The sequence below is a fragment of the Chelonoidis abingdonii genome, chromosome 15 (genome assembly GCF_003597395.2).
Source record: "Chelonoidis abingdonii isolate Lonesome George chromosome 15, CheloAbing_2.0, whole genome shotgun sequence".
In the NCBI taxonomy this organism is placed as follows: domain Eukaryota; kingdom Metazoa; phylum Chordata; order Testudines; family Testudinidae; genus Chelonoidis; species Chelonoidis abingdonii.
This window is the reverse complement of record NC_133783.1, coordinates 53,624,946-53,637,514: the sequence shown is the minus strand read 5'-3', so window position 1 is coordinate 53,637,514 and position 12,569 is coordinate 53,624,946. Positions and strand designations below refer to the sequence as shown.

The 12,569-nt window shown below is 43.0% G+C and overlaps 1 protein-coding gene across 1 annotated transcript in view; it reads left to right on the top strand.

Moving 5' to 3' along the window:
• The first annotated feature begins 7,353 nt into the window (after nucleotides 1-7,353).
• Nucleotides 7,354-12,569, top strand: part of TRUB1 (TruB pseudouridine synthase family member 1) — a 47,757-nt gene continuing 42,541 nt past the window's right edge. Inside the window, exons 1-2 of the mRNA XM_032764168.2 lie at nucleotides 7,354-7,633; nucleotides 9,726-9,821. Coding sequence (XP_032620059.1) covers nucleotides 7,480-7,633; nucleotides 9,726-9,821 — 250 coding nt within the window. The 5' untranslated portion in view covers nucleotides 7,354-7,479. The remainder of the gene's footprint in view (nucleotides 7,634-9,725; nucleotides 9,822-12,569) is intronic.

Below are 12,569 nucleotides of genomic sequence, written 5' to 3'. Positions count from 1 at the left end.
AGAGAGAGATCTAAGGTTTACAATTTATGATTCAAACTCTAGTGTTTTTTTACAGTACTATCTACACAATATACATAGACATAAAATGTAAAAACTTAAATATCTTAGAAACATATTTGTCATATTTGAATTCAGCACATCAATACATAATAAATACCATATTTTATCTCTGAAGCAGACGACTTCTCAAAAATTGTAGACCAGTGCTATAAGACACTGAAGTCCAGTGTCATTTCTCTTAAAAACATTTTTATTAAGAAAAGGCCACTTTCCCACAGCAAGCAGAGCAGTAACCAGTTTCACTTGCAGAAGGAAATGTCATTCTCTACTCTGTGCTGTGGGCATCACGGTGAAAGCTGTGGGTTATAAATACCACCACATTACCTAATCAATAACAATTTTTTCTTCTCTGAAAAGGGCACTCCTCCAGTAGTTCAGAAAATCGAGTAATGGAACAAATTAACCATCACTAGTAAAACATAACTGAGTCAGATCCAAAGCGAGTGTATGTCGGCGTAACTCCACTGTCTTCACCTAAGGATCTAGGCCACCTTTATAACTAGAGCCCTGCAAATCTGTGGATATCAACGGACCATGTTTGATGATCGGATGTGGATACACATTTTGTAATGGTAATGGTTTTCAAATACCACTGACACCAGACAAATTTTAACTAGTGATCTTGAGACAGCTGGTTCAGTAAGTGATTCCCAGCACCATTTCCCTGAGTTCTAATTGCCTGCTGAAAGGAGAAGTCTGAATCTATTTTCCCATCCACCCACCCACCCTTTATCTGTAATACACATAGCATTTGGTAGTTCCACATATTTCCTGGGTTTGGGCCCTGCTCCAATCCCCAGTGAAGTCAAAGCAAGTCTTCTATGGTATTTAAAAGGTCAGGTCCTTTATGCATAATATGTTTTTTAATCATTCAGGCAGAATTAAGGGGCCTAAGATAATTACATGCTCAGCTCCCATTGCTTTTCAATGACAGTTGGTGCTTAAAGGAGTTAGGCACACATGAAAATCCTAACCTTAAAGAAAAAACAAAAAATAGCAAAACAAGAGCCTCCTTACTTGCTGTAGCAATGCTGGAGTTCAGATGCAAACTCTATGCCCATCCATGGTTACCTATATTAGCCAAATCATTTCAAAACCCTCTTCTCATTTTAACTAACCCTTAAAAAGCAGCATCTCAAGTAATCAGTACAGGAAGGTTATTCATAGTCCCTAGCTGCTGCTGCATTATTGAAAAGCCAAGATGTTCTTTGCATGAATATCTTTATGCAGATGGTGATGTTCACATTTTTGTGCAGTCTGTTTCACTGATCCATCTAAACATTAGAAAGCATTTTCAGGCCAACCCACTGACCTATTGATAGTGCTAGGCACAAGTGGCTCACATTTCAATCCTTAGACTGGCATCTTTTTTCACAGGTCTTTAAGAATGCAGTTCAAACTGTTCTTAGGTAGGACAATGTTAGAATCCCATTTTCAAATGGTTAGGTTAACGCAGCTAAACTACACATGCAAAAGGGACTTCTCATGTCAGGACTGTTGTAGGCAGAGGTTTCATGTCTCACTCTTTGGGATAAACCCTGCTGTCATCAAGCGTCACCAGTGTGGTGCTCTGCTCTATCTAATGATGATAACAGTCGGCGGAGTGCGTGTGTTCTCCCTATGTGCTGTCCCAGCCCTGTGCAGATCACTGGCAGGGCAGATCTTGAGTGAACTGCCCAATGACCACAGACTCCGATAAGGTACAAAGGCACCCGGCCAGGTTTATTGCCAAACAAAACACAGTCTCTAACTCCCTGGATCAGATGTCTACAGTTCTGCTAGTACATATGTGCTCCCTGATAATGGACTGGCTCAGACAGTGGCAGGATTTACCACTGCCCCCTAGGCCAGACAAAGCCAGCCCCCCAGGTATGTGTTCTTATACACAGGTACAAACAAGTTACATGTCACTCATGAATATTGAAGTACAACCTCTCTACATGTTAGGGTGCCGCCCCTTGTACATGTTGGTTCAGACAAAACAACTCTATTCATCATGAACAGGAGTACTTGTGGCACCTGTAGCAGGGTGGTTACCTGCTCCAACCCTGACAAGGTAGCAGTGAGCCCTGGGAGAGGGCTAGGAGAAAAAGGCCAAGCTGATAGGGGAACTTGCTACACCTGGGCCATATATAGCTATGAAAAGGTTGAAGTAGTTATATCAACTCTAAGAGGCTAATTAATTAAGATGAGCTATAATCAGCAGGAGGAAAAAAACCTTTTGTAGCGATAATCTTGATACGTATCTTGATTATCACTACAAAAGGTTTTTTCTCCTGCTGATTATAGCTCATCTTAATTAATTAGCCTCTTAGAGTTGATATATATGTGTGTGTGTGTGTGTATATATATATATATCCTTACTATATGGTCCATTCTATGTGTCTGAAGAAGTGGGCTGTAGCCCACGAAAGCTTATGCTCAAATAAATGTTAGTCTCTAAGGCGCCACAAGTGCTCCTGTTCTTTTTGCAAATACAGACTAACACGACTGCTACTCTGAAATCTATCCATCATATTTCCCTTTTGCCCCTGTCTTTAGGATGGATCAGCCTGTTCCTTGTTATCTGTGTGGAATGTACTAGTATCGGAGTGTTCTGGTACCATCCTGGCACATGTTTATATCTCTAGTGTCCAGTACCTTTTAGGTATGTGTATTTTTGCAACATCAGCCTCTCCTTGCCAGACTCTGAGCTGGGTCTGCCCCTTGCTCACAGCTTAACTTTGTTTTATGTCAACAAAGTCTTGATCATTACTTAGAACAGGCCTTAGGCCTCATACTGGGCCTCTGATACAAGCATTTATGTTTCAGGGCCTCATCTTACTATACCTGTGTCCACTGAAATCAATGGCAAAACTCCCATTGATCTTTTCCATGAGCCCAGGTTTTTCCACCTGCCTTCCAGGAGAGGATCATGGCACCTCACTTCCATGCATCAGCAATGATGGCCACATCTACCAATCCTTAGGAAATTAACCCTATGGTAGCAGTCAATATTTTTATGATCAGAGTGTAGCTATGTAAATGAGTGCTATGCAAAGAATTTGTATAACTAAATCCTGCTTTACTTCCAGAGGGTTTGGTTTTCCTGAGACCAGTCTATAAAAGGCTACTTAGAACCTTACACCCATTATTTTTTAAGAGGGAGAGGCTCCATCACTGTCTAAGCATACACATATTTTTTGCTGAAAGTTTAACTTTGTTTTATCTGCTAGGTTTATGTTCTTTGCAAACGAAGCAAACTGTCTTGTTTCTGGAAAAACTACGGCCCCAATATTCCTTGCTCTAGCACAAATTCATTAGCACCCATGGGAGTTTTTTCAGAGTAATAAGTGTGCAGGAATCAGGCCTGAAAAGTTAGATCTGAGTGCTGTATTTCCTATGGTGGCTAAACTGAATGGCTTAGAAATCTAGAAAATTCCTGTCCTAGTAATACTTTCTTCCAGGATTCTACAAAAGCAGGAAGATTAATAGCCTTAATACCTACTAGATGGAATATAATTATTTAAGTCATGTAACAAAGGTACAATGACTAACAGTGTGATGGGCAAGAAGAAGAGCTGCTTTCCAAACCAATTAATCAGAAAGTCGTGTACTTTGCTGCAGAATGATGTAGTGTCTCTAAAAAGCATCACTTCACACCCATATCTGCTGCATGACGGAGTCTGAACTACTTGCATGTCTATGGTTGACCCTGCCAGCAGGTAGGGGATCTTGGGGGACAACTACTGCACTAGTGGGGTGCAAAATAAACTTTATTAAGAAAATGCAAAACCAGGGAAAATTCAATAGCAAGGGGTATGAGGTTTATTAAGGTAGACAATTGGGGAGGGCTTTCTTTTAGTAACTAGTACGAGGGTTTCAATAGTGGGGTACAATACAGTTGGTAACCAATTAACACTGAAGTATAAATATAACAGGTAGCTATCAATTTCTGTGTAAAGGGTGTGTCACAGCAGCATATAGCCAACTAACAGTTATGGGTAAAATGTGTTAAATAACCAACAACTCTAGGTAAAAATGTATCACAGTGGTGTAAATGTAAAATGTGAGGTGCGAGAGAGAAAAAAGGGTAACCAATGGGGTTTTATGCTAGACTTCAGTAATACACAATTGAGGTTTGGCAGCAGTAGGAGCGGGGTGAACACGTGGGGGAAGGGATTAAAAAAAAGAGAGAGAGAGAGAGAGAGAAAGGCAGTGGTAGGAATGAGGATGGGGGAAGAGGAGCACATGGTGGAGCAGAGACCAGAGGCAGAGGCGCTGCGGAGGGAGATTTAAACTCAGGGAGACACAGAGAGCAGACAGGTTGCAAGTTTAAACACCAGAGAGACTGCAACAAGTGACTGGGGAGCTCGGGGGAGGGGGGTTAGGGCAGCGGAAAGACAGACTTAACCACAATTATACAGAACACAGCAAAATCTTATTTATGATCTAACTTAACCAAGACTACACAAATTAGCAAGCAACAGAACCCAATGCAACAATTTTTTAAACCTAACTTACAGAGCACAATACAAACAATTCTCTAAACCTAACTTAACCGCAGCTATGCAAAATGAAATTACAACTTATCTAGACTAAGAACCTGATTCTAATAGGTGCACCTTACACTATGCCGATTCTTGATAGGAGGAGGGAGCAGTTCCAGGAGCAGATGTGTGTGCCCAGGTACAGCCCCTGGGGCAGGGTTAACTAGTGGTAGCTGCAGCAGGGGTGGCTGCAAGCCGGCAGCCCAGCTATCAGTCCAGGAAGGCACAGCTTAGCCCGCACAGGCTTATTTTAGCAGCAAAGCGCTGCGGAGCAAGAAACAGATTACAATACAGACCAAGAGTTAGCTTGGTCGTTTGCTGGGAAACAAGGCCAGCAGCTAGGACAGGGGAGTTGCAAGAGGGAGTTCTTACCAATCCGCAGGACAGCAGTAGCATCAGAGGATGGAGAGAGACTCAATTTGTCTTACAATAATCAGGAGATTCCAGGCACAAATTGTTGTCGTGAGAGGGAGTTATAAAAATCAGGTTACACTCAAAACAACGAGAGCAGGAGAGGCCCCAAGACCCCTAGCTGATCAGACCAGGTGGCAAACCAAGACCTTCTCTGGAGTCTGGATCAGAAATGTCTGGCTTGTAAAGCAAACTCAGCAGTTCCCACCATATTTTGATTGGCTCCTCTTGATACAGGGAGGAAGAAGCAGGAAAGGCTGCAGGGTGGCTAGGCATGTTCTGACACAGGTATGACTCAATGCTTAATTAGTGCCACTTCACGTCTTTGCGTTTCTGGCACGCCGCTCCCCCCCACACGAGCCTTGGTTCTGAACAAAGGAGCCAAACAAAGAAGCAAGAACCCCCTCCTAGCAGAGCAGTGGCTCCAGTTAGTCTGTACAAGCCATCCCTATGAATAGGGCTGTGACTTTAGTTAGCACAATGGCTGGGAGGGGCAGCCACACAGGACAAACAGAAAGGAGAGGGGAAAAAGGAATGCAGCAGGGGGACAGTTGTAACAGACAATGGTGAGCACAAAATGTGTAAATATCACATCTAAATGTGATATTCATGAAATCAAGATGCCTGGGAAATGACTGATCTCAAATCTGAGCCTGCATGATAGGGAATGATTTATAGCACCTTCTTTCTATACCAGGGGTAGGCAACCTATGGCATGTGTGCCAATTTTCAGTGGCACTCACACTGGCCAGGTCCTGGCCACCAGTTTGGGGGGCTCTGCATTTAAATTTTAAATGAAGCTTCTTAAACATTTTAAAAACCTTGTTTACTTTATATATAGCAATAGTTTAGTTATATATTATAGACTTATAGAAAAGGATCTTCTAACAATGTTAAAATGTATTACTGGCATGCGAAACCTTAAATTAGAGTGACTAAATGAAGATTCAGCACAGCAATTCTGAAAGGTTGCCGACCCGTGTTCTATACTAACAGAAACCGAAGGAGTTCCATCCCATTCACTGAAGACTGGTACATTTATTTTCTAATTAATTAGTGCCAGCTACCATATAATATTCCAATACATTTATCCAAATTTTAGGCCTGGATCGTGCAAATATTTATGCATGTGCTTGGATGATCATGGAGTCATAGATTATAAACCAGAAGGGACCATTATGATCATCCAGTTTCACCTTGTGTGTGAGACAGGCCATAGAATTTCAGCCAGTAATTCCTCATAAACCTGCAATTTCTGGCTGTGCTTTTAAGTCTTTTAGAAAGACATCCAAACTTGATTTAAAATTTTCAAGTGATGAAAAATCCAACTTATTCCAAGGTACGTGGTTTCAGTGGCTAATTACCCTCATTGTTAAAATGTGTAGACAAAGTCTGACTAGAAATAACCCAGTTTGTGAAGACAGGGGTCTAGCAGTGTTTTTGCTGTTTGCTGATGTTCTTTAGGTACTAATCCTGCTCCCACTAATATCACAGAGATTTTTTACAATTGACTTCAAAAAAACAAGGATTGATTCCTTCACGCTAATATAACTCTGTTCCCCTTGCTGAAGTTAAATCTCATTTACACCAGTGCAATCCGGTTGAGAATCAGAACCTGTGTTTCTAATTTAGTCAGTGCAAGGTTCAAGCCTTCAGCACTTTAAAAACCAACCTGTGATAACTGGAACCACCACCACCAAGTTTTGTCCCTTGCTGCTCCTCTATCAGCTCAGCTGTTCAGAGTCTTCAGTTTAATTGGGAGTTTAATCATCCTGGCTCAACAGCTGTAATTGTTTTCCCCACGCTCCCCACTGGTTCTAACGCCTTCAATATAAACTGTGGGGACTCTGAAGAAAGACAAAGTGAGCCAGAGCAATAAAAAACGCAAAGTGGGTGCGACAGGGACGAGCACAACCACTCATGGAGAATAGAGCCGAGAGGAGAACGGGGCAGTTTTCTGCCCTCTCCCATGCCCCCGCGTGGTGCACAACAGAAACCCTCCCATGCGCCCCTAGCAGAGCTGCGCGGTGCCATCCCTGTGACCCCCTCCCCTCGACCAGGCGTTTCTCTGGAAAGCGGCTCACCCTCTGCACAACGTTGTGCAGGCGCTGCCCAGAGCAGCCACAGCCTGTGCACCGCGGGGGAACGGAATCCTGGCCCCTCCCGGGGGGCCACAGCCCCGCACCCCTGGGCTGCCCTGACACCGCTCAACCCGCGGCAGCAGAGCCCAGCCGAGCTGCAGGCTGCGGCCTCTCTAACCATCTCCGCTCGTGCCCGGCGCAGGCTGCAGCGCCCAGGGCTGGGCGAATACTACATCTCCCAGCACCGCCTCCGCGTGACCGGCGCGCCGGGCTCTTCCTTGCTGCAGCCCGGGCCCCACGTGGGTGGAGGGGAAGCACGGCCCCGGAAAGCCGGGCCAGAGCCGTCGTCCCCTGGCCTCCGCGGTGCATCTTTAGCCTGGGCGAGCCCGGCCCGGAGCATGGCTGAGAAGGTGCACGGGAACCTGGGGCGTGTTATGGCCAACCCAGCAGCAACTAAACTGCTCTCTCTGAGTGGGCTGTTTGCTGTGTATAAACCCAAAGGGCCCACTTCAGCTAATGTGCTCAACCAGCTGAAGGAGAAGCTGCTGGCAGGTACTGCAGGGAAGGGGCAGGATGTCGCCCTCGGGCTAGGTGGGGGAGGCCACGGCGGGTGGTTCAAGCTGGGACTGCGGGTACGTTGGTCGGAGGCAGGTCTGGATGACACATTTTGGGAGCTTCGTGCTGAGAGTATCAGTCTGCACACAGTACTTTGCCCTCTAAATGTATGTCTGCAAATCCAATTGCTGCACCATCAGTTTCCCCTTTGCAGGTGGCTGGGGACCCCTTGCCTGTGTAATTGTCCCATTCCAGTTACCCCAGGCCCAAGTAAGGGTTTTGTGAGTGCAAATTACTGCCTGTGTGTAGCTTCCTTGCTGTGCAGTTTGTACCTTCACCCGTTCATATCCCCTAATCAGCATAGTTTGAATCCACACCTAATTTGTGGCCACCCCTTCATCTGTGCATGGAGATAATCATGAGTTTACTTGACATACAAATTCTGATACCAGAGGTGCACCTGGAAGTTTCAAAGCAAGTTTAAAAATCCAGATTTTCCAGGGCTGCAAAGCTGGAAAAATCTAATTGAGGGACACTTTGGTTAAAGGGAAGTGAGACTTGTAAAATGTCTGTTAAAATACATATAGACAAAAATCCTTAGTCACAGGAAGGAGACACTAAAAACTGTCCTAAAATTAAATTAAAAATGAAAGTGCTACTTTCATTCAGGTGTCTGATTTCACAAATAAGTTATCCATTTGTGTTCACCTACTTAGGCTTTCTCAAGCTTCTGGTATGTATTTGAGCTTCCTCTTTGTTATTTTAGTATCCCAGCAAACACAGGCGATATCTAAATCATAACTCCTAGGAACATATTACCTTTTCCTTTTCAAAATTCATATCACTGTTGTCTGTCATGGAAAGAGAGAGCCAGAAGAAATATATTTTCTCCTTAGTTTTTCAGATTGTTTACTCCAGTGGGTCCTGCTCTTGCAGTATGGTCCATGGTGGTGGATTCTTATGCCTCCATCAAGTCCCACTGAAATAATTTTAGTCCCACCCAGAGGCCCATGAGTCTGTCTGAGTGGAACAGAACTTAAGGATTGTGAATAACAGGGTTGGAACACTACAGAACCAATCCCCACTGACTTCAGGTGGGCTCCATGCCATTCCATAGTGCATTGCAGGGTTGGGGTTTAAGATTGTAACCTCCTTAAGGGGCAAGGACCATGTTATCTTGTATACAGCACGTAGCATAATGAAGCCCTGATCCTGATTGGAGATTACAGAGCCTCCTGCAGTATAAGGCCCCAATCCTGCTTGGAAAACTGCAGTAGACACCTATTGAGTGGGGCTCCATGCAGGCACAGGGGTCTGCCCATGAGACTCGCAGTGCTGGATTTATGTCATGTAGCATAATTACAGTTGTCGCACTTTGTTGACAGCTAGTTTCAAAGTTCTTTCTGTTGTTTGTATGAGACTCTCACTGTAACCAAAGAGAGAGAAAAACACTTGAAATAATAGGCAAGTTGTTATAAAGCTTATTGGAAAGGGGACTTGGGGGCATATGTATATTCAGTTGACTTGCTTTCAAGTTTATAATGGTCCAGAGAGTCTGCTGAATGTTTCTTTTTTCAGGGAGAGATCAAGGCTATGGAATTCCTAGATGGGATTGTAACAGGCCAGTCACGTTACACCATATGAGACTATTTATTATATGCCATAACAGCAAATGGGCAACAAAGAGCAAATTCCACTCAGTTGCATATAGACATCCCTATTGAAACCATTCATGGAGCTGAGTGGTATGTGGCCCATTAAGTGCAATCAAATAAAGCAAGAAGGCTCAGTGATGCTTTCTGTGAGTGTGTTCAGCCGGTGATAGTGTTACATGTTTCATTAATGAAACAAATCAGTTAACCTGTCCACTCTGGTGTTTCTTGTATATGCCTTTAACGCTCCTGTGTATAATGGTGCATAAGATTATTTATAATTAGCTGATAGCTAATTGTGTGGGTGTGGGTGTGAATATAATTCACGATTTAATCAGAGTATGGAGAAACATTATTTCCATTGAATGTTTTCTTTTTTAATGTATTGCATGTTCTGAGGTTGTTCTGTAATGCATTTTGTCAATTTATTTTTGCAGAAGCTGGTATACAAAAGTGTGCAAGAAAAAGGAAAAAACAGATTTTGAAGATTGGACATGGTGGGACTCTAGATAGTGCAGCTGCAGGAGTTCTGGGTAATTAAAATATGAATATCTGCAATATCTTTGTTTTTATTTAATCAATTGTACTTCTAATAGCCTGAGAAACAGATACTTTTGTTTGGCTAAGCTGGTGTTTTGTAGCTGCTGTAATTTTCTCTAGTGTTTGTTGTTATAATAATGCTTTATATTTCTGTGTCTTTATCTCAGAAGATCCCAAAGTGCTTTAGAAACTAGAGATGTGTAGGATTCAGTTCAGTTATGAAGTGCAGCAACACAATAGTTCCGGATAGGAAGTGAAAAATAACCCATCTAATAACAAAGTCATCAATGAGGTTTCTACTCTTACTATCTCTCAGTGATTTCTATATCAAGTATGTTCAATTTACTAGTATTGGAATGATAATTGCCAGCTGTGTAAACTCAGCCTTGAGTCCAAGAGTCGAGATGGATGAATCCCAACTTGCACATCATCATCAATAATTTTGTCAAAGAACAACATAGAACAGAATCTGCAGCTTCCATAATCTTAGCTGTGTTGCTCTGCAGGGCTTAAAAGGAATAAAAACAGTAAAAATTCTGTTTTGTAATTAAATTCAACAGGTGTGACTGTGAATATACAAAGGGAGTTTTGACATAGTCACTTCTCAAAGTAGAACTGTGCTTCAGGGAGACAGAGTCTGTTCCTAATGGCTGCCAGTATGTTGGTATTTGTCTCTCTGTGGCCTGTGTGCATTGTAAAATGTAACTCCCACAGACTAGAAGTAAACTTTAGCTCTACTTGATCCAATTTCCTGTTTACTCGGTTGCCATTTGATGAAGAACATTGTGTCTGGTTATGAAGTGGAAGGTTCTTTCTCTTGCACAGATGTTCCCATTGAGCACATTATTTCTTGTTGTGGGAAGTTATCAGCATTGATCCAGAAAACAAAACACACAAAAAATCATTGAGGCTTTTTAATTGCTTCTCCTACTGTCTTCTGGCAGCCAGTGGGCTCCAGAGCTTGCATCTGTGGCATGACAGAATTTATTCAAGCTCGGTGTACGTCTGGTAAAGACAGAAAAGTGCATCACCTTAATATGTTTCCGATCGATGCCTCACAAGGGCAAAGGATGTTTTCTTCTAGTGACAGAGAAAAATCAATGCAGGCCAAATAGAAAAGGACAGAATTGGTAGGTGGGTGGGAGTGAATGCTTTAAAATTTCTAAAGATGTGAGAAGAAATAGTTGGGGGAAGGGAAGAAATAAAAGAAAAATATTTTTTTGTTATTTTTTCTAAAAGTTCAGTTAGCTGTTCTCTGTTGTCTCCGGCGTATTGGTGGTGGTGGGGGAAGCTTTCTTCCACCTACAGAGCAGCATCACAAGAAGTCTTTGAGGCTACTAAACCTCTCCTCTTGAGCTGTGCATCTGTGGCCTCAAATTTCAAGATCTGTGCTCTGATTCTTTCTTTCTGCTTGATATCAGACCTTTCTGCCTATTTGTAACAGCTGGGTGAAAGCACTCTCTCCACTGACATTCGAGCACTTGAGAGATCACTAGACCAGGAGTAGGCAACCTATGGCATGAGTGCTGAAGGCGGCACGCGAGCTGATTTTCAGCGGCACTCACACTGCCCTGTCCTGGCCACCGGTCTGGGGAGCTCTGCATTTTAATGTAATTTTAAATGAACCTTCTTAAATATTTTAAAAACCTTATTTATTTTACATACAACAATAGTTTAGTTATATATTATAGACTTATAGAAAGAGACCTTCTAAAAACATTAAAATGTATTACTGGCACGCGAAACCTTAAATTAGAGTGAATAAATGAAGACTCGGCACACCGCTTCTGAAAGGTTGCTGACCACTGCACTAGACAATGCTTGAGCAAGGCCTAATTCAGTTCAGTTTGGGGTTTTTATTAAGGAGCAGCCTGTCTCTAATGTAAAACTTTGGAAAGCTTTAGACCAAACGTTTCTGATCGTCTCCCTCAGTGGATAGAGGTCTGCCCCAGAATAGGAGTTGAACAGACTGTAATTATGTGAAGTGTGATGGTTGCATGATGGAAGCTAAGAGAGAGCAGAAAATTGTACAAGCACTTTGATGTGAAAATCAGTTTCAATCACTTTCTTGACAAGGCAGAAGTCACCATTTATCCTCTCAAATTGAGTGTAGGCTGGGGAATGGTTGGTGCATGGAAGTCTTCTGAGATAAGAGACACCCACTTGGGTAGTGGCTGATGTTCACTAGTTAGCCATGAAATAGGTTCAAAGTGTCAGCAGCAGCCCTAAAAGCTTCTCCCACCCCCGTGCTACTCTGCTGGTGTGCTTCTACCCTGACCTGTAGTGCCTGCCCTTTAGGGGTGAGAGCAGTTCAGTCTTCACGTTCGTATGAGCTTCAGCCTCTCTTCTGAACCTGGCATACATTCTGCAACCAGTGTTTCATTTGGTATAAATCACAGACTATCAGATTATGACCACTTTAAATCACTATTTACCTAAGCTGTATTTGAATCGGTGACCTAGAAGTTAATGACTTCATAGGGCATGTTTACATTGCAATAAAAAACCCTTGGTACCAAGTCTTAAAGCCTGGGTCCACTCACGCAGGTGCCAGGGGTTCATACTATGGGGCTAAAAGTAGTAGTGTAGAAGTCTGGGCTCAGGCTAGAGCCTGGGCTCTGAAACCCAGAAGGAGGTGGGTCTGAGCATGTTTACACTACTATTTTTAACTCCATAGTGCAAGCCCAGGTCAGTTGACCCAGGTTCTGAGACTCATAGCTATGGGTTTTTTTTTCTTTGCA